This window comes from Salvelinus fontinalis, chromosome 27 (assembly GCF_029448725.1).
Source record: "Salvelinus fontinalis isolate EN_2023a chromosome 27, ASM2944872v1, whole genome shotgun sequence".
NCBI classification, from domain to species: Eukaryota; Metazoa; Chordata; class Actinopteri; order Salmoniformes; family Salmonidae; genus Salvelinus; species Salvelinus fontinalis.
In genome coordinates, this window is record NC_074691.1 from 19,621,988 (window position 1) to 19,649,731 (window position 27,744).

Below are 27,744 nucleotides of genomic sequence, written 5' to 3' on the forward strand. Positions count from 1 at the left end.
ATCACCAAGCATAAACTGAACTGGGCTCAACGTTGAGCAGCCCCGTGGCATCACCAAGCATAAACTGAACTGGGCTCAACGTTGAGCCGCCCCGTGGCATCACCAAGCATAAACTGAACTGGGCTCAACGTTGAGCAGCCCCGTGGCATCACCAAGCATAAACTGAACTGGGCTCAACGTTGAGCAGCCCCGTGGCATCACCAAGCATAAACTGAACTGGGCTCAACGTTGAGCCGCCCCGTGGCATCACCAAGCATTAACTGAACTGGGCTCAACGTTGAGCAGCCCCGTGGCATCACCAAGCATAAACTGAACTGGGCTCAACGTTGAGCCGCCCCGTGGCATCACCAAGCATAAACTGAACTGGGCTCAACGTTGAGCCGCCCCGTGGCATCACCAAGCATAAACTGAACTGGGCTCAACGTTGAGCCGCCCCGTGGCATCACCAAGCATAAACTGAACTGGGCTCAACGTTGAGCCGCCCCGTGGCATCACCAAGCACAAACTGAACTGGGCTCAGTTTCCCAAAAGCATATTAAGGCTACGTTCATCGCTAGAACCTTTGTTCTAACAGGAATAACTTCAACTATTAAATTACTTTCCTCCCAAGATTTGTATTACATTTCCAGAATCTACCTATAACTATTACTCAAAATCATTTTAAGCAGTGGGACAAACTCCTGAGCAAACTCATCTAGGAAGGAAGAAACGCCTGTGTCAACCTTAAAACAATTTGAATGGGTTTCTACTGGACTGACTGTAAATTCATTAGGCCTATGGACCTTTAACCATACTTCTGTCCAGCAGATGGCGACATTGGATTTTATTAGTCCTCTTTTGAACAGTTCCCTTCACACCTTTATGTCATGTGCTGTCAAACTGTCAAAACTTTTTCACAAGGATACATTGTAACAATTAAATTATTATATTGAAACATCATGGCACTAACCAATTCTTATTTGATTCTAATTTGACATACAATTAATGCTATTCACTGATCCTTCTGTATGATAAATACAATTTCAAAATAAAAGACAACATACCTAAATGTATTAAAATAAATTATTATTATTAGAAGTAGACGTAGTAGTAGCGCTAGTATTATGTTATTATTAGGCCTTACTATTATTGTTGTTGTTAGTATTATTATTATTATACGTTTGATTATTATTATTGTTTTTTAGCTAGGCCAAGGCTACTAGTGATAGGAGAGTCCTGACCTGGATCTGCAAACTCACACAACTAACTTGTTATATACATAGCCTATGGGCCTGCTTGTCTTGAGAAAACCATTGGACAGAGCCCACTATCTTTCCGGTTTCTTACTACCGGTAGGCTACAGGAATCTTGCTCCCCGGGCTCTGGAGTCAATTCAGCTATTTACCCGCTATAAAGAAATGTCAAATTTGTGTTGACTGGATATACTCAATTGGGATTGACTGTCGCGGATTTTTTTCGCACTCAACCATTTCAGCTGTCTCTCTCAGGTTTGAGGTTAAAGGGCATCTTGTATTTAGTGATGTATTAAAATTTGTTCTGCGACGACTCGCCCCAAGAAGTACCTTGTTTTCGCCCAGTTGAGCTGCGAGGAAATGTCTGGCTGAGGATTTGTAAACCACGAAAACCTTGGCCCGTTTTGTAATGATAGATTAATGCACCGACAATGGCAAACAAGGTAGGATGACATCTTTACAGAAGTGTTTTTTTCTGAAAGCTGGCGATCTATCCATTTGAAATTATTTTAGCACCAGAGTTAGTCGGAGAAGGAGAATATCAGGGCTGGGAGAGTTATATTTTCAGTCTGGCGCTCACCTCGAAATGTTACATTTGTGAACTATTTCCCCGGTATTAAGACAGGGGAGAAGACATTTTATTTTCTCTGTTGTTCGTACTTCAAAATGGCTTATGAACGCTTTTATATAAACATGGAAAATATGTATCATTAAAAAGTGTCTTGTGACATTTTATTACCCTTCCAGTGCGGGTCATTTCTTTACGCTAAGAACTCTGGGAAGTGTAGTGCTTTGAGCACAGAACTTTGTGGCAGAGGGTGAAAATGTTAAACGCTTATTGATACACATAAAAGCCCACTAAAGATAACTAAGGTACCAAGTTACTAACATTGCACTATGCAGGGTACTAGGTAATCTATAGCTGTTATTATTATGTGCAAAATGCTACGATGAGGCTAGGCATGAAGTGGACTGGCTTCCTCCTCTAACATTCTATAATGGAGCATCCTAGAATTCTATGGAGGTGTACGTTGTATAAAACATGCTGTCTTTTGAGTTCATCTTTGGTGATTTCTCTTGAGACTGCGTGCTTCCTTTTGGGGTAGCGTTTGAAGGACAGAATTGAAATTGATTTCACATTCTAAGGAATCTTGACTATTTGGTTCCGCCTTTCTATGGAGTATTCAACTGAAACATGTCAGCCATTCCTGTACTTTTATCATCAGCAAGAGGATGTAGGCTACACGAAGGCCACATCAAATAGATCATATTATATAGCCTAAGTTCTGCATTCCTTTTTATGGTCTGTCCAGACATTCCAAAGAATGTTGGCTATTTGCTTCCACCCTCTCGTCTCATTGTAATCCATTCTATGAATCATTAGGAATGTTGTATTAACCAACGCTATTCTCTTCCATCAGCTTCAGTGTGTAGCCTAACTGTAGATCCAGACACTGAGCTAAAGAGCAGCCAAAAGTCTTCTGACAACTTGCATTGCTGCCAAAACTGACTGACTCACTCTGTCTACGGTATCATTCTTTCTTCCTCTCCCTCTCTAACCCCCGTCTTCTCCCGGTCTCGTGGAAGTTGGCTGGGAGGCTAACATTAAAATAGACCTCTATTCAGAGGCTGAAGGTGCTAAACAGACAGACAGACCGAGACAGACAGGGGCATTTCCATCGAAAAGGACCCATGAGCACCAACATGTGAAATTCATAGGAGCATATCAAATTGGGTGTCAAATTGAAAGTATATATTTTTGGGAAATGAAGGCATAGATATGTTTTTCAACCATTTTCCATCCTAAAAATGAGGAATAAGTAAAGGCTTTGATTTCTGGATAAACAGATGGAAAATGGGTCTTAGAAAACATCTACCAGAAAGTCTTAAAAGGTATCAGAAATAGATAAAGACCGCTGTCAACTAATATCAACACTTATATTTTGTTTTTGAGAAATTCCTTACCTTCTGTAAATTCAAGACCTATTGCCTTGTGCCTTTAAATTCCGTTACCAAAACCCCACACACTGTATCTTTAAAATATTTTCTAATTTCATGCCCTTATGAAGAGGGACAATAATGAAAGTTCATAGAAGTAACAAATGCAGTGTCTTCAGAAAGTATTCACACCCCTTGACTTTTTTCACATTTTGTTGTTACACATTCTGAATGTAAAATTGATCAAATTTAGATTTTTTTTTGTCACCGGCCTACACAAAACCAGGGAAGTTTTCCAATGCCTCACAAAGAAGGGCAACTATTAATAGATAAATAAAAAATCTAACATTGAATATCCCTTTGAGCGTGGTGAAGTTATTAATTACACATTGGATGGTGTATCAATACACCCAGTCACTACAACGATGCAGGCATCATTCCTAATTCAGTTGCTGGAGAGGAAGGAAACCGCTCAGGGATGTCACTATGAGGTCAATGGTGACTTTAAAACAGTTACAGGGTTTAATGACTGTGATAGCTGAAAACTGAGGATGGATAAACAACATTGTAGTTATTCCACAATAGTAACCTAATTCACAGTGTGAAAAGAATAAAAATATTCCAAAACATGCATCCTGTTTGCAACAGGGCACTGAAGTAAAATTGTAAAAAAGGTGTAAAAAGCTATTCACTTTTTGTCCAGAATACAAAGTAATGTTTTGTGGCAAATCCAAGTACCACTCTCCATATTTTCTAGCATAGTGGTGGCTGCATCATGTTATGGGTATGCTTGTAATTGTTTAGGACTGGGGAGGATTTCAGGATAAAAAAGAAACAGAAGGGAGCTCAGCACAGGCAAAATCCTATAGGAAAGCCTGGTTCAGGGTGGTTTCCACCAGACACTGGGAGATGTGCGCCAAATCTACACTGGAGTTGCTTACCAAGAATAGAGTGAATGTTCCTGAGTGGCCGAGTTACAGATTTTCCTTAAATATACTTGAAAACCTATTGCAAGACACAAATGGTTGTCTAGCAATGACCAGCAACCAATTTTAAAGAGCTTGAAGAATTTTGAAAATAGTCATGGGAAATGTTGCACAATCCAGGTATTGAAAGCTATTAGAGACTTACCCAGAAAGACTAACAACTGTAATCGCTACCAAAGGTGCTTCTACAAAGTATTGCCTCGGCTGTGCATGCTTATGTGAATTAGATATTCTGTATTTCATCTTCAATACATTTGGTAACATTTTTTTAAAACATGTTTTCACTTTGTCATTATGGGCTATTGTGTGTGTGTATATTGGTGAAAAACTCAAATGTAATCAATTTTGAGTTCAGGCTGTAACACAACAAAATGTGGAATCAAGTCAAGAGGTAGGAAAACTTAATGAAGGCACTGTAATAGTAGACCTACCAATTAGTTATAGAAATTTTACTGATAATTTTACTCCTCTTTGTTTGAATTATTAACTGATTCATTACTAAATTGTTAACGGAATTACCAAAAAATCAGTAACGGAATTACTGCAACTGAATTTGCTACAATGGGAAATCATAATAGTCACAAACCACAGTTGGGTTACCTGTACTGTCCTCCCTTCCATTGGCATACTGTTCAGCTCATAATTGTTTTCTTTGAAGAATCTCAAATACAGCACCAGTTGAAAGTCTGGACACACCTACTCATTCAAGGGTTTTTATTTAATTTTTACTATTTTCTACATTGTAGAATAATAGTGACGACATCAACTATGAAATAACACCTGGAATCATGTAGTAACCAAAAAAACTGTTAAACAAATCAAAACATATTATATATTTGAGATTCTTCAAAGTAGCCACCCTTTGCACACTCTTGGTATTCTCTCAACCAGCTTCATGAGGTAGTCACCTGGAATGCATTTCAATTAAGTGTGCCTTGTTAATTTGTGGAATTTCTTTCCTTAATGCGTTTGAGCCAACAGTTGTGTTGTGACAAGTTAGGGGTGGTATACAGAAGATAGCCCTATTTGGTAAAATACCAAGTCCATATTATGGAAAGAACAGCTCAAATAAGCAAACAGAAATGACAGTCCATCATTACTTTAAGACATGAAGGTCAGTCAATCCGGATCATTTCAAGAACTTTGAACGTTTCTTCAAGTGCAGTCGCAAAAAGCTTTCAAGCGCAATGATAAAACTGGCTCTCATGAGGACCACCACAGGAAGGAAGACCCAGAATTACCTCTGCTGCAGAGGATAAGTTTTAGAGTTACCAGCCTCAGAAATTGCAGCCCAAATAAATGCTTCACAGAGTAACAGACACGTCTCAACATCAACTGTTCAGAGGAGCCTGTGTGAATCAGGCCTTCATGGTCGAATTGCTGCGAAGAAACCACTGCTAAAGGACAGCAATAAGAAGATACTTGCTTGGGCCAAGAAACATTAGCAATGGACATTAGACCGGTAGAAATATGTCCTTTGGTCTGATGACTAAAAAATCTCAAATTTGGGTTCCAACCACTGTGTCTTTGTGAGACGCAGAGTAGGTGAACGGAGGATCTCTGCATGTGTGCTTCCCACCGTGAAGCAAGGTGGAGGAGGTGTGAGGGTGCTTTGCTGGTGACACTGTCAGTGATTTATTTAGAATTCAAGGCACACGTAACCAGCATGGCTCCAAAGCATTCTGCAGCAATACGACATCCCATCTGGTTTGCACTTAGTGGGACTATCATTTGTTTTTCAACAGGACAATGACCCAACACACCTCCAGGCTGTTTAAGGGCTATTTGACCAAGATGGAGGGTGATGGAGCGCTGCATCAGATCACCTGTCCTCCACAATCACCCGACCTCAACCCAATTGAGATACTTTGGAATGAGTTGGACTGCAGAGTAAAGGAAAAGTAGCCAACAAGTGCTCAGCATATGTGGGAACTCCTTCAAGACTGTTGGAAAAGCATTCCAGGTGAAGCTGGTTAAGAGTGTGCAAAGCTGTCATCAGGGCAAAGGGTGGTTACTTTGAAGAATCTAACATATATTTTTATGTAACACTTTTTTTGTTTACTACATGTGGGCATCACTACAGACTCTGGTTCGATTGGGAGTCCCATAGGGTGTCATACAATTGGCCCAGGGTTGTTAGGGTCATTGTAAACAAGAATTAGTTCTTAACTGACTTGCCTTTTTAAATAAAGGTTAAATAAATAGCATGATTCCATATGTGTCATTTCATAGTTTTGATGTCTTCACTATTATTCTACAATGTAGAATATAGTAAAAATAAAGAAAAACCCTTGAATGAGTAGGTGTGTCCAAACTTTTGACTGGTACTATATGTTTCACAAGTTTGGACAGTACAGTGAGTAAAGTACAGTATTGAGTACAATACTGTCAGTAGAGCACTGTCAAATACAGTACTGAGTACATGACAGTACTGTACAATATTGAGTAGGGCACAGCAATACAGTATAGTGAGTAGAGTAAAGTCCAATGTGGTATAGTACAGTCTATTGGACTGTATTGAACTATGCTCTACTGTACTGAACTCTACCCTACTCTGCTGTGCTGTATTGTACTGCACTCTACTGTGCTCCGCTGCACTGGGCTGTGATGTCCAAAGTTACAGATCAGGGACCCATGATGTAATTCCGTTACCGTAATTCTGTTGCAGGGTGTAAATCCACTTCACTTACTGTAGTTCAATAACCAAAATATATATTTTTTTTTACTCAAGGTGCCATGTCATTGCTGACACATCATTCGTTCTGCAGACATCTTTAAATCTTAATTTAGAGTACATCAAAAATCTGGTCCCATTAAAACCTGATGGAGATTTTACCGTAATTCCATTACCAAAGTTTGCGTTGGCACAGTTCTTCCACTAAATTAGTTTTTCTAACATTTTCTGTGGAAGTTATTAAGTTGTTGAACTTTGGAATCAATGTTTGTTTGTTTTTTGTTGTTGTTTAGTACATTTTAAAGTGAAAAAACTGAGTCATTCTAATTCCGTTACCGTGGAATTGCCCACAGACATTTCCTTAGTCTGTCTAAGCGATACGCTAGCTGCCCAAGCACTGACGTAGCTCTGTGAATTCTACACCATTATGACAATAGCATTCCCTCTTCTGTCCGAGACTCTCATCCCCTCTTTTATCTTCTGTACATAGCATAGGCCAGGAGGTTTCCCTGACCATGTGACCTAACCAAGAATAACTCTTGGCCCTAGCTATGGCTTCCTAACTCTCCTCGAGGCCTTTCATACTGAAATGCTACAATGTTCTTTGTAGTTACTGCTGTAGCCTTGGGGTTACCAATAGACCAATCTGTGCAGAGGTCAGGCTGAGCTGTCTAAAAACAGCGTCAGTGAAGAAGTGAAAGAGGTTAATCTTGGAGTGATATGATCACTTGTTTCTTTCTCACTTCCCTCTTAGAGAGGCGTAGAGGGAATTGGGGGGGGGGTTACTGTTTCTCGAAGGAGCCCCTTGTCAAGAGCACTGTTCCCACTGTCAGATCCCCCCTGCACACGTGCTTATTTCTATGGGCACAAGCTCTGTTTATCTCACAAACTGTTCACACCCCTCTTGTTGGCAGAGAGAACATTTAGCAGGTTTAAAGCTTATTTCCTTTAATTCTGCACATTTTTCCAAGTCTAATGTGTATTCGTGTGACATTTGAGTGACTCAAACATTACAACAATCTATGGGCAAAAAATCATAGCTAAATAACATTAACATGGGCTAGTTGATCTGGACATTTCTGACAAGTTATCAATATCTATAAATATATAAGTATGCAATGACTGACATGACAAGAGCAACTGATTATGCACTACCCAATTTAGAAATTGCACCTTGTGCATTCTACTATTACAACTTTCAAGAGTAATTATATAAACCCCCACCCCCACAGTTTGAGAACCACTGGTCGAGTGGACTGAGTCACTAGGGTGAGTTAAGGCCGTCGGAATGGGCCTATCAGGGTTCAAGCTCTGTGTTTGAGATGTATATACAGGTGCTGAGGTCGAGTCAGCACAGCAGAAGTCCTTGGCAGCAGAACTAGTTCAGCTTGTTTGAGGTAGAGATTTCCTCACTCCACTCCTCAGCAGATAAACGATGATGTGTGTCTGTGTTTGGCCTGATTGCCCTGGCACTGATTGTGTTGACTCTTGTTGTGTTTCTCTCAGGTACAGGTTTTGTATGACTTCACTGCTGAGCCTGGAAACAACGAGCTGACCGTGAGAGAGGGAGAGACAGTCACTATCACCAATCAGGTGAGCACGTGACTGTCCCCCCCTTCATTACCCCGTTTCTCTCTTTCTATACCTATCGTTACCCATCTCTTTTTCTATCGCTCTCTTTCTCTTCCACATATCTCTCCATCTGTCTCTATTTTTGTCCTCATACAGTATCTTTTTCTCTCGAACCCCCTTTCTCTCGTGCGGGCTCTTACCCCCCATCTAACTTTCTCTCATCTTTCCCCCTGACACCACACTACGCACATCATCAGTTCTGTGTGCATTTGTGTGAGTATAAAAATATCATGTTTTGCTGGCTCACCTATATTCTGTGTCCTGTTGGAATTACATCAGCCCTGTAAAGTCACATGATCAAAATCTCACATGATCACATAGACAATAAAAGCTCCTCTCTGTAGTATGAGCCAACGTGATGTCACTGTTATCATGTGGGAACGGCAGTTCAAAGGTCACTGCAGTGACTGTAACTGTATCATCATCAAATCTGTCATCAGCCAATCACGTCATATCATGAAACCCACTTTCTTCTCACAAAGCCAATCACAGTCTCTCTTATTGGTGTGTTTTGTTTCAGGGTGTTGGAGGAGGCTGGATAGAAGCACAGAATTCCAAAGGAGAGGTTGGACTAGTGCCAGAAGACTACATTGAGGTTAGGGAGTGGCTTGGAGTGTTGTTGATGGAACTGGCTTCATTTACACTTTATATCAATGTCTTATTCCTTCTCATATATTGTTTCACCGTTTTTAAAATATTCTATGTATAATTTACTTTTTTTTTTTTTTTACCAGCTGCAATCACCTTGTAGCCTGAACCTGTTAGTAGTTTAACTATAGTGTTACTACACATAGATAAGCAGCTTGTGTTACTGGGACTTTCAATGGGAATGGGCTCAGGGTTGTGGAAGGGGGTCAAGGAAAAGGCAGCACTCGCCAAGTTTCTCTGTTTTTAGGAAACCAGGACAGGATATACCTCCTTCAGGACTGGGGGTTGTATCACTATGTTTATGTAATGCAGTGGTGTAGGGACCCTTCTGAGTGGTGTGTTTCTGGGATCCAGAATCAACCTCATTATGGGGTGAGTCACTCTGTGGTCTTCTTAAAGCCAAGACAGAGATGTGAGTTCTGTCCAGTCAGTCGATGGCAGAGAGGAGAGGTCTGATAAACAGTTTAGTCTTACTCCAAACAGCACCGAGTAGTCACAGCATTAACAGATCACTGTGTGTGTGTGTGTGTGTGTGTGTGTGTGTGTGTGTGTGTGTGTGTGTGTGTGTGTGTGTGTGTGTGTGTGTGTGTGTGTGTGTGTGTGTGTGTGTGTGTGTGTGTGTGTGTGTGTGTGTTTGGAGGACCAGTAAAAACACATCACCCTAACTGCTCAGTGCTTACTTTCTTTATTCACAAGATGGAAGTGCGTGTTTGTTACTATTGGGCAGACTCCCACCAGCTATTTGACCCTTAGTTACCTCCCCAGCTGTCCTAGACAGTTTTGGTTCCACACAGGATCATAATATTCCCATTGACAACTGATATCCACATGCTGTTATTGTTCTCTTCAGTGAAAACAGCAGGACTAAAGTTCACTGTGTCTCTAAAGCAAGTGGTATCTATCTCCGTACACCAGGCTACAATCTGGGGGGAGGTGTATACAAAACGGGGCTACTTCTGCTGAGTCTAAAGAGTTAGTTAGGATTTGTTTTTGTTTATCAGTGTATGGCTACTCAATTAGTTTCACTATACCCTTTCAGTGGCCTCCCAGGTGGTTAGCCACTCAACCTTCTATAAATCAACCATAACTTGAGCTTAGAACTTGAGGGTGTAAAATGTGGTTGCTTGTAAATATGTTTGCCTTTGTCGCTTCTCTTCTGTCTGCAGCTCCCAGGAGGAGGGGGAAATGTAGGACATGTAGCTGCCCCAGTAGCTGTCCACGCCCCAGACCTATCGTTCTTTGACGCCTTTGCTGCACCAGCCAACAACACCACTCAGAACCAGGTAGCACACAGAATAAGTAATGACATGTTTATCCACAGTGAGAAAATATTTAATTTCAAATAGGAGCTAATGTCTTTTAAATCATCATAATTATGGTGTAACCTCATGTCTCTGTCTGCCTCTGGGTTTTTGTCACAATACTTCTTTATATCATACTTCCCTTGTCTCTTCTCCTCTGCTTTTACATGTGACTCAGCCCTTACAATTCTTATCACTCTATACTAGTCCCTCCCTGCTACAGTGGCCTCTGTGCCAGCTAGACCACAATGCACTGCTCCCAACGATCCCATGGTGGTGTGATGTTTTGAGTGAAAAAGATAGCAGAATGCAGAATTGAGGGATGACCTCAGTCTTTTATTAATCTAATGAATATTATTCTACCCATCCGAACCTCTGAAATGACGAAGCAAGAGCAGCTGCTGTGACTATTTCTGCATGGTTGTGGGTTTTAAATTGTGTGATTGTGTATGTATTGAAAAATACAATAGAATGTCAGTATGAGTGAATGGGAACTACAGTGCCTTGCAAAAGTATTCACATCTCTTGGATTTAATTTTGTTACAAAGTTGGATTAACATTTATTTAATTTCCATTTTGCTGTCAATAATCTACACAAAATACTCCTGTCAAAGTGGAAGAAGAATTATATATATTTTTTGTAAATTAATAAAATAACTAAAATATAGTCATTGCATAACTATTCAGCTCCCTGAGCCCATACATGTTAGAATCACCTTTGGCAGCAATTACAGCTTTGAGTCTCCTTTGGTAAGTCTCTAAGAGCTTTGCACACCTGGATTGTGCAATATTTGCCTATTATTCTTTTAAAATTCTTCAAGCTCTGTCATGCTGTTGGGGATCATGGCCAGACAGCAATTTTCAGGTCTTGCCATAGTATTTCTAGCAGATTTAAGTAAAAACTTGGCCACTTACAGTAGGAACATTCACTGACTTCTTGGTAAGTCAGTGAAGATTTGGCCTTGTGTTGTAGGTTATTGTCCTGCTGAAAGGTGACCTCTCCCAGTGTCTAGTGGAAAGCAGACTGAAGTAGGTTTTGCTTTAGGATTATGCCTGTGCTTAGCACCATCCCGTTTATTTGAATCCTGGAAAAACTCCCCAGTATTTGCTGATGTCAAGCATACTCATACCATGATGCAGCCACCACCATGCTTGAAAATAAGGAGGCAGTTACTCAGTGATGTGTGGTGTTGGATTTGCCCAAAGGCCAAAACGTGTATTCTTTTGCCATGGTTTTTCTTCAGTATTACTTTAGTGCCTTGTTGCATACAATATGCATGTTTTGGAATATATTTATTTTGTATGTTTGTGTTCTTCTTTTCACTCTGTCATTTAGGTAATTTATTGTGGAGTTATTACAATGTTGATCCATCCTCAGGTTTCTCCCATCAGTCATTGAACGTTGTATCTGTTTTAAAATCACCAATGGCCTCATGGTATCATTCCCTGAGCAGTTTCCTTCCTGTCCTGCAGCTCAGTTCAGAACGATGACTATCTTTGAGGTGTCTGGGTGGTTTAATACATAATGCACAGCATAATTATTAATTATACAACGGGTGGTTCTAATACTGAATGCTGATTGGTTAAAACCACATTCCAGCCGGTGTCTATTCCACAAGTTACCACCTAAATCTATGACTTTAAAATGCCTATTTACTTTTCCATCTGACTGCGCAATCCAGTGTCTCATCATCCCAGCCAGGCAATTTATAAACTTGATTTCCACTATAAAAAGTATCTAGACATTATCTCACATTTCTTTTAGACTAACATTTAGTTTTCAACAGCAGAGATTTGTATAACCTTGCTGTCTGTCTCTCTGACATTTGCAACATTGTTTCAATATTCCAATTCGATCTCCAGCTGTTCCATAGTAATAAACGTGTCGGGAGAAGAAACGAGACACAAGCAGGCAGCGTTTCTCAGCCAGTCGAAATCATGAATAAGCTGGCATCATATTTATGGATATATATACAAAGAAATGTCAGTTGATAAAAGGTAGAACATAAACGAAGGTCAGCTAGTTTGCGGTCTTTCCAGCTTCAGTTTGAAGTTATTGTGTTTAGGTGTGTTGTTGGCTAGCTCCTCTGAATAACGAGAGAGCATATTTTCTATGCCAAGCGAAGTCGTGCCTCATTAGCTCATTTTTATGGATGCATCCAAATAAATGTCACTTGAAAACAGCTTAAACAAATGCAGCTACTGTTGTTAATCTGTCTGCATTGTTTGATGTGACTGTAAATTAGCCGTAATTTGGCTAGCTAGCAAGCAAGGGATAAGAACGTTGCCAGCCAGTATGGCAATGGAACATTTAGAACGAACGACTGGGTCGCGTCCATAGATACAGAACAAAAAGACTGAACAACTGGGTCCTGTCTCTGGCAACCAAACAAATAGAACGAACGACCAGCCGGCTTGGGTAGCAACCCTAGATTTGTTGTATTTAAGTGATAATGCCCTCGAAGATGGTGTTTAGAGGATATATTGGCACGGTTTGCCAGCCCTCGACTTTGTCTCGGGCTTAACAACCACCAGGCCAATATATCCTCCAAACACCATATTCGAGGGCATTATCACTTAAATAGACCATGCTTAAAGAGATATTCAATGTCTGATTTATTAAGAGAAAGGGGGATACCTAGTTAGTTGTACAACTGAATGCATGCTGTCCCCAATAAGTCGACTGGTCCATTTGTTTGGTTGATATGCTGTTGGTCAGCCAAGATTTCTTTTTTTGTCGAGCAGTAGCAAATGTATATTATTTTTATTTTTATTTTTTATGGCATACTACACACTTGTCTTACTAGACACGCACCCATCTAGGTGAACTAATCGATTGCAGAGGCCGTGGGGATGGTACAGTCCAAGAAGAAGGGTAGTGTGGCTAAGATGCACATCTCTGTCCAGAATGCACTCTCTCCCGCCAATTATGCACTCAATATACTATTCCAGTCTTTTGCTGTTCGCATTGTCGGAGTGGACATGTTGTTTCCAGAGTGCACAACCTATGCTACACTTTTGAGAAACACTTTTTGGTTCATTTCATTCCACTTACAAGTTGTCAATTTAGTCATTGTCTTTTGTTTGGAGTGCTCCTGTCAATGTTGATTACCTATAGAACTAGGCCTATAGGCTACCTGGCCTGCGCACTAATGTAGGCATATAAATGTGCCAATTTGTGGATCTGATAGTAATTCTGATTGGCTTAACGAACCACCAGTAATGAGCTGTGGAGCTTCTCAAAGTAAGGTTTTCCTCACCTCAAACAGCAAACAAGCGAAGTCTGTTTTTACATTCATTGAGAATGACAATAGTTCCTCAATGTATTTAAAAAATCTTTCCAGCTCTCTCCCTTAGGATATTTATTTTTATCCAAATATTTTCTACCTGCAGGCTGCAATGGTTTATTTGTTGGCTTTGTAGGCTATTTTTACGTAGTTGGCATGGTACTAAATGGTAAGATAAATTGGCATTCCACATGAGAAAGGTTGCAGTCACGGCAGAATCTGCAAAAGCCAGTAGGAGCGGGAAGAGGATGGTCGGGTCAGGCTAAGATTTTTCTTCTGGTTATCTTAATCTCTGGCTCCCTCTTTAGTCATTTGTGTCTTAGTTCATCAAACAGTGGGCTTAAAGCGTCAGACAAGCTCAATGTGAATTTATAGTTGATTTTATTACAACACAAAGGGTGTGTTTAGGGCTGTTGTGGTGACTGTTACCGCCACACCGGCGGTCACAAGTCATGAAGGCAGTCAAATTCCACATGACCATTTAGTCATGGTAATTAGGCTTCTCCAAGCTCTGATTCTGCTGATGGTCATTAGTAGCCCTTCAAACTTGCTAACTGCCTGGTACTCAGCACTCTATTGGCCCTCTAATCACTCTGACATCAATGCAAATGGAATAGAAAATCAAATAAAACATGGGGGAAAAGCATCCTCCATTCGCTTTTTTAGTGCATAGATGACATGTATTTTTTCCCCGCTGCCCCTGTGCGTGATAATCGTCTATTCTATATCAAAACAAATGTCACACATGTATTATTTAGTATATGTAAAGACAATATTAAATCAAGAATAGTCTGATGGGTGACAATATTAGCCTATTACTGATATGATATATTATCACTTGTAAATGATGCCCAGCATAAGAATCAATGCCTTTTTTTTGCGACTTTTTCTAATCATAGTCACAAACCTCATGAAGCCTCGCCCACAGGCCAAATGTTTTAAAGGTTTGTATCACAACTAAAGTGGCCAAATAACTTCTTAAAATGATGAGTTTCAAGTTTGGGGAAGTAAATTTTCAGCATAAAAATGCACCTTTTATAATAAAAGCATTACATGCATATTTGCATTTTGCAGTCACTTTTGATAATGGTGTTTTCCCGCTAATGGAAAATTTGCACTTATAGCCTACTACCATGTGCGCATTGCTGCGCTTTTAATGTGAAGAATTAGCCTAATAGTTTATCAACATTTTAAGCTAAATGTTCTGATCCGTTGCATTAGCCACATTGCATAAAACGTTTTTTTGATGCTAGTGGTTATATTAATGTTGGATCTATTTCATCCCACAATAAGACTATGTTTGGAATATTTATTTATTACACAAAATAGAATAGGTCGACTTTTGTGCTATGGGGGATAGTAGATTGACATCGGCTAGTGCTTTTGCCGTTCGTTAGGCCTATTCATCTTGTTGGCTGACAAAGTAAATGAGGGCAGTTATTCTATTATCTTCAATATGCACCTCAGAATTGGATAAGGACGTGCGTAGTTGCGTCCCCGATGTGTCTGTCTTCACTTGTAGCCTGTGAGACAGATCAGATCATGTGACAGAGAGCCATGTGAGTGAGAGGCACATCGGATTGCGCAGCACACTCAGGGAGAAGGGAACAACGCAGCACTCCGGGCCACAAAAGGCATGGATTTTTTAGGATGCATTACGGCCACAAAGGGGATGCTGCTGTGAAATTCGAGGCATTATTATGTGCTTGTCAAATTGTGAATGAGAGACTATTGTGGTGACTACAGCCTGCACAAAAAGCCTGTTCAAAAAAACAAAGCAGAGCTCATGCCTTTCAAGCAACTTTTTTCAAATCATCATTCGTCTAATCATGCAGCCTTACAATGTATTACATTATTTTTTTAAATATAGCCCAACGTTTGTAGAACAACTAAAGTTACATTAATAACTCTATATTAAGCATATAGGAGTACCTATTTCTTTGTTAACACCTCAACACAGAATAGGCGCATATGCACACTCCCTCAAATCGTTTGGAGAAAATATTTATCTTTTATTCCGCTTTGTTCAATTGTATTCTTCATACTATAAAATATTGCAACGGAATTAGAGGCAAATCTTGTCTGCTAAATGAACTAGTGTAGCCCACATCAAGACCTAACATAAGGACAACTCAGAGTATGCTATTCTTTTCTTCTCAATTAGACTACATTTTCGTCATATCATGCTTCTTTAGAACTGTCTAAAATAAATAATGGATTTATTGTGTAGGTGTAGACTGTATTACATTGATTTATTGTGAAGGCGTTGGCTATATTACATGGATTTATTGTGTAGGTGTAGACTGTATTACATTGATTTATTGTGAAGGCGTTGGCTATATTACATGGATTTATTGTGTAGGTGTAGGCTATATTACATGGATTTATTGTGAAGGTGTAGGCTATATTACATGGATTTATTGTGTAGGTGTAGGCTATATTACATGGATTTATTGTGAAGGTGTAGGCTATATTACATGGATTTATTGTGTAGGTGTAGGCTATATTACATGGATTTATTGTGTAGGTGTAGGCTATATTACATGGATTTTTGTGTAAGTGTAGGCTATATTACATGGATTTATTGTGAAGGTGTAGGCTATATTACATGGATTTATTGTGAAGGTGTAGGCTATATTACATGGATTTATTGTGTAGGTGTAGGCTATATTACATGGATTTATTGTGAAGGTGTAGGCTATATTACATGGATTTATTGTGAAGGTGTTGGCTATATTACATGGATTTATTGTGTAGGTGTTGGCTATATTACATGGATTTATTGTGAAGGTGTTGGCTATATTACATGGATTTATTGTGAAGGTGTAGGCTATATTACATGGATTTATTGTGAAGGTGTAGGCTATATTACATGGATTTATTGTGAAGGTGTAGGCTATATTACATGGATTTATTGTGAAGGTGTAGGCTATATTACATGGATTTATTGTGAAGGTGTAGGCTATATTACATGGATTTATTGTGTAGGTGTAGGCTATATTACATGGATTTATTGTGTAGGTGTAGGCTATATTACATGGATTTTTATGTAAGTGTAGGCTATATTACATGGATTTATTGTGAAGGTGTAGGCTATATTACATGGATTTATTGTGAAGGTGTTGGCTATATTACATGGATTTATTGTGTAGGTGTAGGCTATATTACATGGATTTATTGTGAAGGTGTTGGCTATATTACATGGATTTATTGTGTAGGTGTAGGCTATATTACATGGATTTATTGTGTAGGTGTAGGCTATATTACATGGATTTATTGTGTAGGTGTAGGCTATATTACATGGATTTATTGTGTAGGTGTAGGCTATATTACATGGATTTATTGTGAAGGTGTTGGCTATATTACATGGATTTATTGTGAAGGTGTAGGCTATATTACATGGATTTATTGTGAAGGTGTAGGCTATATTACATGGATTTATTGTGTAGGTGTAGGCTATATTACATGGATTTATTGTACTTTTTAAAATGGCTTGCAGGCTGTGTGGAAGCCAGGAGATGCTAAATGTGTTTGTTAATTAATGGTCAATTACCGTGAGACCGACAGTTATTTGCTTGACAATCACCAGCTGACCAAATGTCGTGACCGCCACAACCCTAGGTGTGTCCAATGTTCCCTCAATTGTTTTCCGGCACTGAGCAAATTTCAGGTATGCCGAGTGCAAACTTGAACGTTGTGAAAATTCTGTTCAACTTCCAGTGCACGTTTGTTCCAGTGCACTGAGGCTGTACCCGCTTTAAGTTACAGTTTTAACAGTGACCATGGCTATTTCATCATGATGTAGGCCTACCAGAGTTGCATAGCATCAAAAATAATGGAGAAAATGCATCCCATAACATTTTAACATGGAAATCATTCAGCCTACAGTAGCAGCCACTGTGTGGTGTTCAATGTAGGCCTACATTCTATGAGACTTTCGGGAAAAAAGAATGCAGGGCTTGACATTAACCAGTTTATCCAGTTGTCCTTCAGACAATGTGACTGAAAGTGTTGTGTGATGCAAGAAACCACTTTACAAAATAAAATGCATTATTATTCCCATACCATTATTACAGAGAATCAGACAAATTATGCTACCCTCTGACTACTGGCCTCTTAACTTATTCAAGACTGTCTCAAAATACAACACTTCCTGTTTATGACAAAAAAAAGCTCTTTACCGGTCTAGAAATGTACACATTTTGTGCTCTTGTAGGAAGCTATCACTCCCCTATTGCTGACTACAAATGATCTATAACTGGGCTAATAACTCAGTAACTAGCAAAGGATATGAACAAAATGTGCACACGTGGCTACATGCAGCTCTCACTTTGATCTCAAAACAAGCGCATCTACTCAACCGCTCATGCTGTAAACACAGTCCAGTTCAAAGTAAATAGCACAGATCCATATACAGTGCATTCAGAAAGTATTCAGACCCCTTCACTTTTTCCACATTTTGTTACATTACAGCTTTATTCTAAAGTGGATTCAATTGGTGAGGGAAAAAAACAATCTACACACAATACCCCATAATGACAAAGCAAAAACAGGTTTTTAGAAATGTTTGCAAATTAAACTGAAGTATCACTTTTACATAAGTATTCAGACCTTTTACTCAGTACTCTGTTGAAAGACCTTTGTAATCGATTACAGCCTCGAGTCTTCTTGGGTATGACGCTGCAAGCTTGGCACCCCTGTATTTGGGGAGTTTTTCCCAATCTTCACTACAGATCCTCTCAAGCTCTGTCAGGTTGGATGGGGAGCATTGCTACACAGCTATTTGCAGGTCTCTCCAGAGATGTTCGATCGGGTTCAAGTCCGGGCTCTGGCTGGCCCACTCAAGGATTTCAGAGACTTGTCCCGAAGCCATCCCTGCGTTGTCTTGGCTGTGTGCTTAGGGTCATTGTCCTGTTGGAAGGTGAACAATTCTCCCCAGTCTGAGGTCCTGAGCGCTCTGGAGCAGGTTTTCATCAAGGATCTCTCTGTACTTAGCTCCGTTCAGCTTTCTCTCGATCCTGACTAATCTCACAATCCCTGCCGCTGAAAAACATCCCCACAGCATGATGCTGCCACCACCGTGCTTCACCATAGGGATAGTATTGGCCAGGTGATGAGCAGTGCCTGGTTTCCTCCAGATGTAATGCTTGGCATTCAGGCCAAATAGTTCAATCTTGGTTTCATCAGAACAGAGAATCTTGTTTCTCATTGTTCGAGAGTCCTTTTGGTGCCTTTTGGCAAACTCCATTTGGCCGAGCGTCTTAGTGGAAAATGCTTTATTCACTCAATATTAGAATAAAGGTGTAACGTAAGAACATTTGAAAAAGTTAATATGATCACACCAGTAATAGATTCGTTGTTGTATTACTTGTGAAGCACAGCTGAGTGAGCATTTAAATAATTCGCTTTTTATTTAAATTTTACTGGGCTGGTGGTGCCTGCATCTGATGGTAAGTGTACGCAGAGGGAGAGAGCAGCAGACTGAGGGTCCACTTCTCAACATCCCGCCACTCTTCCTTTCCTCCACTGACCAAAAAGACACACAGTCTTCCAGCTGATGGCGAAACTCGAGTCGCACCGCATTATTTATGCCTCATCCACAGATTCATGTTGTTACTCCTATGAACAGATTAAGTGAAATATTCCTCGATATAAAAAAAGACCCAAGCTGTTAATAATGCAATCCTATAGATACACTTTCCTACTCGTTCATTACTGCTGCAGTGCTTGTTGTAGTGCTGAGTGGAAATAGGAAGAATGCGCATTTTATGGTTTATACAAGTGTTGAATAGAAAGTGTTGACAGTGCTGAGGAAGAACATGAACTCGTACAAACAGCAGCTCTTTGCTGTATTCGTTGACAGTCTCTCTCTAGTCATGGTTTTAAACGTTTTGAAATCTCACTGTATCAACTTTGCTATATCTTTCTTGTAATGCCTGCTACCTTACTGTAGACACGGTCATCTGAGCCATCCAATTGGCCAGCGGTAGTGCACTTAATTTAATTTAGTCTCTGGTCACGCCGGGAAGGCAGAGTTTGTACCTTCAGACACATGAAATGGTTCAAAATGGCAACAGTTCGCCTACCTGGCGCAGGGAAGCTAAATCGGGTGCACGTACCACCAACAGCCTGAGACAAATACAAAAAAAAGAGGAAAACAAGGCTTTATCCTTTATTTTATTTTTTTACAGAAATGTTTGGCGATCGACTAGAAATTCCTTGAAGATCGACCAGTCAATCGCGATCGACCTGTTGGTGACCACTGCTGTAGAAATTGAAGTTTAATCTTGTGCTTCTGTCTGTGGGCTGGTATTTCTGGCCAGTCTTGGGCTACTGTTTGCACGTGTGCTGCTTAGAGGGCACATTGGGTGTGTCTATATATGCAAAAATACATGTTTTAAAATTTCAACCAATCGATTGTTTGAAAGAACAGACTACTTCCGGTTGACAATTATTTTTTTATTTTTTATGTTGTTGTCGGCCACAGCCCTATATTTGTTACCCATCTACCAATCCTATTATTTAACGCAAAGTGAATCCATGTAACTTTTTATGTGATTTGTTAAGCCAAATTTGACTCCTCAACTAATTTAGGCTTGCCTAAACAAAGGGACCGAACACTTATGCAACAACTATATTTTAGTTATTACGTTTTGTATTCAGAATATATATTTTTTTACTTATCCACTTTGTCATTACAGAGTATTTTGTGTATATTATTGACAAAATATGACAATTAAATCCATTTTAATCCCACTATGTAACACAATAAATCCAAGGGGTCTGAATACTTTTACAAGGCACTGTATGCTAGATGCAAGCTATTTATTTTTCTTGGAAAATGGATAGCTATACAACTGTGAAGACATGGTACCCCTATTATAAGTTAGAGAGGAGTCAACAACAGAACATCAAATTACTGTCTGTCATCAAATATTCTTACTTCACTGTGGCCCCTGCTTGGGGTCCGCGTTGCCCAGGTTACCCTTCACTCGCAGGCGCTTTGTGATGATGTCACCCTCTCTCCCCTCAAGGTGGATGTTGGGGCCTGTAGTCCTCAGCCGGACACCCCCGACACCCCGGCCCCCCCTTCCTCCTCTTCCCCTGACGAGGTAACCAGCACTGAGTGGTGGTCAGGGGCACGAGCATGGCCCCGTCCCCCACCTCCCATCTCAAATCTTCCCCCCTGCAACCCACCCCCAGCTCAGCCTGCAAGAGCACGATCTTAAATTGTACCACTCACACCCTCTCCTACACTCCACTCCCTAAACCAGGGTCCACTTACTTTCTGCCCATCAAACTACAACTGACCTGGAGCCAGTTGATAAGGGTCATTGTTAACTGGAACCTCCAAATCAGAAGCCGAATCAAGCCTACCGACCCCCTACACCTCCAGACACGCATCCCATCACAGATGAATAAACTTGATCAGCACATCTCTGATACAACATGCACCGCTATAGATCAATGTTTCTTATTACCAGCACTAAACACCAAACGAATGATCTCAACATTCACGGTTCCCTATAACCAATCAATTATTACAGTGATTAGTGAACAAGCTATTCCCACCAAGCAAGAGCCAGAAATCATTTGTCTCAATTCTACCATTGTTTTTATATGTTGTAAACAAAGTGTTGGACAATTCAGCAGAATAAGTCAAAACTCCTGCAGTTTGTTCTGTGGTAACACACTACAGCTGCTATGAGCCTGTGTTCCCCCACCACTGTGGTCCTCTAATGTACTCTCTCTCCCTCTGTTTGTTTTGTGGCTTACTGTAAGTAGCCTATGATGGAGATGTTTGGTCAGCAACTTCCTATCGAAACGCGCACACATCTCACACACACACACACACCATCCACACAGGGCTCTCCAACCCCATCTTGTAGAGCTACCGTCCTCTAGGTTTTCACTCCAGCCCTGTTCATGGAGAGCTACCGTCCTGTAGGTTTTCACTCCAGCCCTGTTCCTGGAGAGCTACCGTCCTGTAGGTTTTCACTCCAGCCCTGTTCATGGAGAGCTATCGTCCTGTAGGTTTTCACTCCAGCCCTGTTCATGGAGAGCTACCGTCCTGTAGGTTTTCACTCCAGCCCTGTTCATGGAGCGCTATCGTCCTGTAGGTTTTCACTCCAGCCCTGTTCATGGAGAGCTACCGTCCTGTAGGTTTTTCGCTCCAACCTTAATCTAGCGCACCTGCTTCTAATAATTCGCTGGTTGATGAGATGAATCAGGTCAGTTACAACTGGGGTTTGAGTGAAAACCTAGAGACGGGTAGCTCTCCAGGAACAGCCCTGATCTACACACACATGCTTGCGGCATGGCCAACGTCTGCCCCATACACATGGCATGCAGTTGTCCTGTGGATTGTCTTGATGCAAAATTCTTCTATGGTCTCAGTGAATGAATGAATGACTGACTGTAGAACGCATGAGATGTGTGTCTGTTCTGCTTGTGTTGTCCTTCACCACATGTAGTCCTCCAGCCATGGAAATGACTGGGAGAAATGCTTACAGTGACATGTTGCATCCTGCCGTGCCTTGGCATGATCTGAATGGTACAGTGCAGTGCGTCACAATGCTGGACTTGAATACGAGGCATGAATTTCTCAATTATTTAGATAACAGTGGCATTGTGCGAGAGAGATGTTTCTGCATCATTTTGTGTGACTTGAGGAAACACTCTGTACCTTCAAGTCCAGGGTTCAACTTCCATACCATCCAACACACAATCACACTGTGTTGCCTGACTGTATTTTGAGTGGGATGTGTGGGGAGGGAGTCTGACAGGTAAGGGTTGGAGTGAGAACACCATCTTTTCTTCCTTGTTTCATGTTTTTTATGTCAATTTTTCTCAAGCAGTCTTATATTCAAATTTCTATCAAGTCAAGTTATATACCCTGTCACTTCTTTCCCTGACAAGTCATTTAAAACCAGTATTGGTTGATTGTTAAAAAGGCTGTCCTCTACCCCTACCTATTTTTCTCTCTCCTCTCTCTCGCTCCTCTAGGCGAGTAATGGTAAAGACCCGTGGTCGGTATGGAACCAGGACACCACGGGAGGTTCCTCCAACAACTGGGCGGCCCAGCCAGAGGGCACCGTTACAGGCAAGAGTGCTGCCCCTGACCCCTGGGGCTCCACAGCACCGAGCCATCCTCAGGCCTACCAGGGCCCAGGTAAGTCACTGTTCTAGAGGAACTAAAGGGCAATGAGGGCCCCTTTATGGACCTTAACACTTTGGTAATAATTTGCTAGTAATACTGTAGTAAAGACCTACTTTAGCAAGTTTCTGGCAAAAGACTTGCAGAAAGATTGGGGAAAAAATGATTCCCCCTCTCGTTTTAGGAACTTAATCCATTGTTACTATCTATGTTTTGGGTTTTAAGAATATAGCCTTTGGCATACATGAAGAGTGGTGTTTTGCAATGCATTTTCTAGGTGTGGTCTTAAACAGGGGAGGATGATGTCATCAATAGTTATGAGATCACTTGTTTTTGCTGGCTTTGGTTTTTCACTTCCTGTTTTTAAAACTATTTATATCCTGAGTAAAGAAGTGACTGATTGAATAAACGAAATAACAAAGTGCCTCTTCTTTTTCCTTCCAAAGATATCTATCCATATCCCTACCTTATTGACTGGTCAGGTATCCCACCATGCATTGCCTGCTGGGAGGGTTTCCCTGTTTGTGCGAGTGTTGACTATTTTTTGTTTTAAGAACATGTCTGGCATGTGTATAACCAGTAAATGTACATTATTTTCTCTATTGCAGGCATGTGTTTGCATTGTGTGTATTTTCTCTCAAGAAAGCTATTCACATTATTTATAGCTTAACACTTAATTGGTTGGTTTTGAGGATATATCTAACTGATTATCTAGACTGATATAATAGGTTTGTTGTTTCTGTTTGGATACATACTGTACAGTATATTTATCATTTGTCTCTCAAAACATAGCACGGGGTAGTGCAGTGCAGTGTTCTTCAAACCTCTCATTGGGCACCCAAGATGTTTCGTTGTAACCCTGTAGTAGCTCACCTAATTCTCTAATCAAGGGCTTAATGATTAGTGATTGGAATCAGGTGTGCTAGCTCTGGAATAAGAATGTCTGGGGGTACTCGAGGAGAGGTTTGAAACCCACTGGTCTAGTGCATGTTCTCTGATCTCGGTTTTAGGCTTTTTATGCTGTATGGTGTCTCTTCCATGTATTTGGTTACTAAGGGTGTGTGTGTGTGTGTGTGTGTGTGTGTGTGTGTGGGTAGGAGCGGAGGACGATGAGTGGGATGATGAGTGGGATGATGTGAAGTCGAACTCTGAGTCTGGAGATGGAGGGGCCATCCAGAGAGGAGGGGCTACTGGCTCCTCCATGAAGATCTCCCTCAACAAGTAAGACAGCTGACTACGACTCCAAACCATCACACTGAACCCACAAACACTAGCCATGACCTAAAGACCACTTTTACCCAGATTTTACCCACGATAAACATTGAGTCAAAATACAGAGTTTGGCCATCTTAGTTTGCGGTTTAGAATCTGAGACGTTTGGTGGAGGATAGTTAGCCCAACTCTGTTAAACCATTGCCGTTGGATTTCCAGACTGTCAAGTGTCCCTTTCTACCTAACCCCTGACACTTAACCCCTGACCTTTACCCCTGTTTGTTCCTCTTTGAGCAGGTTCCCCGGGTTCTCCAAGTCTGGTCCTGAGCTGTTCCTCCTCTGCAAGCAACCACCCAAGGGAAAGGAGAAGATAACCATCTATGTGAGTTGGTGGAGGACTTTCATCAGTACTGGACATTGAATGGAGTGTGGTTGGCTGTGTTGTTTAGCAATCTTTTGTACTGTAGTCTTCAAATTGCTGTAGGATTTATCTTGTAGGATTTAGTAGGGTTGTCTCTGCTCCGTCTCAGATGGGGGAGGTTGGTCCAGTGTGGTCCTATCCAGAGGCTCAGCTGGACTGTGTCGTAGCCGACCCCAAGAAGGGCACCAAGATGTACGGCCTGAAGAGCTACATCGAGTACCATGTCATACCCAACGTAAGTGTCTGTGGGACCACTACTAGTATCAATGTGAATGGTCATTCATGTTTCTGGCTTTATCATTTCTAGGGACAGATATATTGTCCAAATGCCTGATATAACGAGCTGTCTCAGAGAAAAGCTGCAGTTGCCGAAAGCCAATATTATGCCAACCCATTGGCATTGTAGTGCATGTTAACTTTGTATGATTGGTTTGCAGACCACAAACAGACCTGTCAATCACCGATACAAGCACTTTGATTGGCTGTATGAGAGGCTACTGGACAAGTTTGGTTCAGCCATCCCCATCCCCTCTCTACCGGACAAGCAGGTCACAGGTGAGAGACTCACCTGCTAACCTCTCCTCTTCTCTCCTCCACTGAGAAACCTTCTGTCTATCCTATAGGAGAGGAGTTCACTTAATGTAGGAAGGTATATGGGGAGCCTGGGGTGCTCCTTTCAATGCACACCGCTTATATCTGCTCTCTCTCCCTTTCCCCCTCCCTCCCTCTCTGCCAGGGCGTTTTGAGGAGGAGTTTATCAAGATGAGGATGGAGAGGTTGCAGGGCTGGATGACCAGGATGTGTCGGCACCCTGTGGTCTCCAACAGCGACGTCTTCCAACTCTTCCTGACCTACAAGGACGAGAAGGTACAGTAGGAGTCTTCCTCATCTTCCTCCCCCAGGAACAGCAGAGGGGTGCAGTATCAGACTGGACATGGAGCTCTGACTGCACAGGACTGGTACTGACACTGAGGATTGGCTACTGAGCACTGTGTGTTGTTGCAGGACTGGAAAACAGGGAAGAGAAAAGCAGAGAAAGACGAGGATGTGGGAGTGATGATCTTCTCCTCCATAGAGCCTGAAGCCCCCGACCTGGACCCCATCGAAGTGTGAGTGACATCACACCACTCTGCAGCAGACATACACAATATGAAATGTTATGGGGTGTTTTTCTTCATTTGTTTCCATTGCGTAACAGGGAGCAGAAGTGTGATCAGTTCAGTCGTTTCACCAAAGCTATGGATGATGGTGTGAAGGACCTACTCACAGTGGGCCAGGAGCACTGGAAGAGATGCACAGGACGTATGTATACACTACATAAACACTACACAGCAGCTATGCAGGCTACATAGTTATAACACATGACCGAATTTGTGTGTCCTCAGCTTTGCCCAAAGAGTACCAGAGGATTGGCAAGGCCTTCCAGAACCTCTCGTCTGTCTTCACCAGCAGTGGATACCAAGGTAGGCCTGCTTGGACAGACATTTACTCCACTAAATGGGATATATATAGATCTCTGTATGTTTTAGATGGTTCAATATAAGTGTTGTTGCGTGTAATGTAAAAAACAGGTTCTTGTATCTGCAGGAGAGGCCACCCTCACCGATGCCATGACTTCAGCAGGAAAGACCTATGAGGAGATAGCTCAGATGGTGGCTGAGCAGGTACAGTACCAGTACAGACGTGTCATAACCTGCAGTTCTCTCTCTTAACCCTGTATCTCCTCTGGGTTCAAAGAAATTATCAGAAGATTTTCAGTGTCAGAATTGAATTTCCATTTTATTTTATTTGATCATTTAAAAAAAAAAAAAGATACTGTTAGGTTCTGAAAAAACAGAGTAAAAACTCAAACGGATGACTAGGAAAAATCTCAAACCAAGTTTATTCACCCACTGTGTCATACACCTGCAAAGACAAAGCATGATTACACAAGCACATATATTTATAACCTCCTACTAGGCAGGGTCAACTCCTTACATGTCTTAACAGCCAATACATCTCTGTCGCTAGGCAGGAACTTAATTGGTTTCTCTCACTGGTGTAGCCATGGCCCTTCCTGATGCTAGAACCTTGGTGGGTGTGTATGTGTGTGAGATAGGACTGTAGTAGGAGGGTCGTTGTGGTGGGCCCCTCTGGCCCCCCTCCCAGAGGTTTCTTCTCACTTCATCTGTTGACTTAACCTCGAGCCGAATTCCACACTCCTCTCTAGTTCCGCAGCTGGCCTGCCTTAACAGAGACTAACTACACTGTTGCCCTTTACCTCCCTCCTTAGGAACAGAATATGAACTTTCTGCACTCACTCAATAAATTTCCATCCGACAGATTCCTATCCACCCTTCATTGACCCCAACATATACATTCCTTGTACATGTAAAGTATCAATACGTTTTAGTATAGTAAAATGAATAAGTATATTTCCAGCTAGAATCCAACAATATGCATACAAAATGATTGAATTGATTAAGAATCATCGAGGATGAACACAAAAAAGCACAAAGGTCTATGACTTATTTCCATTGTGCTCCTCTTTCATGATAGTGTTTTGCATAATGTGGCAGGATAAAAAAAATATATATATCTAAATTGGCAGGTCAATTTGGTTACTTAGTCATAAGAACACACTATACACAAAGGAACTCTATTTGGTCATCATCATTGGGCTAGGAGGGATTGTTCACACAAGCACACTATCCATTAACTAGGATTTCAACTTCCTTTTAATGCTACTCAGAGTGGGAATAGTTTTAACACAGACAGATTATTCCACTCAGAGGCTGCTGAAGAGTCTCCTGTTGAAAGTGTAGTTGCTCAAGGGCTGTAAATAAGTTTATTAGTATTTCAAAGGAAATGTGTGCTATACATCAGACGTAGCCTTGTTTTTTTAGTCTCAGTTGTTGTTGAGGCCTTGGAATCCAAAATAAGCCTTTGAGGGAATGTACACTTTGAGGAGCAGCTTTGGGCGAGGGGGGGCAATTTCCTGTTGCTCTGTGTACTTCCTGTAGCCCCAGAGGCCTTGTGCTCTATTCCCGTTCCTTTGGTCTCTCTTTTCTCTTCATCGCCCCAAGCGGCTCCTGTCTGATGTCACTTCCTGGATGTCCGCGTGCGTTTCCTGTGGCTTCACAGTGTCTGTTTTATATCCTAGTTCTGACCTTCTTTTGACCCTTTCACTAAGCATCCTGTGTGTGAGATGTGTGTTATCTGAAGGGAAGAGGTCAAGACTTGTATGATTACTCCATGACATTCATTTAAGGCCACC

At 41.2% G+C, this 27,744-nt stretch overlaps 1 protein-coding gene across 6 annotated transcripts in view; it reads left to right on the forward strand.

Moving 5' to 3' along the window:
- Positions 1-1,281: 1,281 nt before the first annotated feature.
- snx9b (sorting nexin 9b) overlaps positions 1,282-27,744 on the forward strand; it is a 29,749-nt gene continuing 3,286 nt past the window's right edge. For 2 of the 6 annotated variants that reach the window (XM_055885172.1, XM_055885173.1), the window contains exons 1-15: positions 1,282-1,675; positions 8,337-8,423; positions 8,983-9,057; positions 10,277-10,393; positions 20,733-20,810; positions 22,705-22,870; positions 23,953-24,076; positions 24,362-24,449; positions 24,598-24,723; positions 24,926-25,043; positions 25,225-25,355; positions 25,494-25,597; positions 25,687-25,790; positions 25,874-25,951; positions 26,076-26,152. In XM_055885172.1, the coding sequence (XP_055741147.1) occupies positions 1,664-1,675; positions 8,337-8,423; positions 8,983-9,057; positions 10,277-10,393; positions 20,733-20,810; positions 22,705-22,870; positions 23,953-24,076; positions 24,362-24,449; positions 24,598-24,723; positions 24,926-25,043; positions 25,225-25,355; positions 25,494-25,597; positions 25,687-25,790; positions 25,874-25,951; positions 26,076-26,152 (1,485 nt within the window). In that variant the 5' untranslated portion in view covers positions 1,282-1,663. The remainder of the gene's footprint in view (positions 1,676-8,336; positions 8,424-8,982; positions 9,058-10,276; positions 10,394-20,732; positions 20,811-22,704; positions 22,871-23,952; positions 24,077-24,361; positions 24,450-24,597; positions 24,724-24,925; positions 25,044-25,224; positions 25,356-25,493; positions 25,598-25,686; positions 25,791-25,873; positions 25,952-26,075; positions 26,153-27,744) is intronic. The other 4 variants (XM_055885168.1, XM_055885169.1, XM_055885170.1 and 1 more) reach the window with 4 other exon arrangements.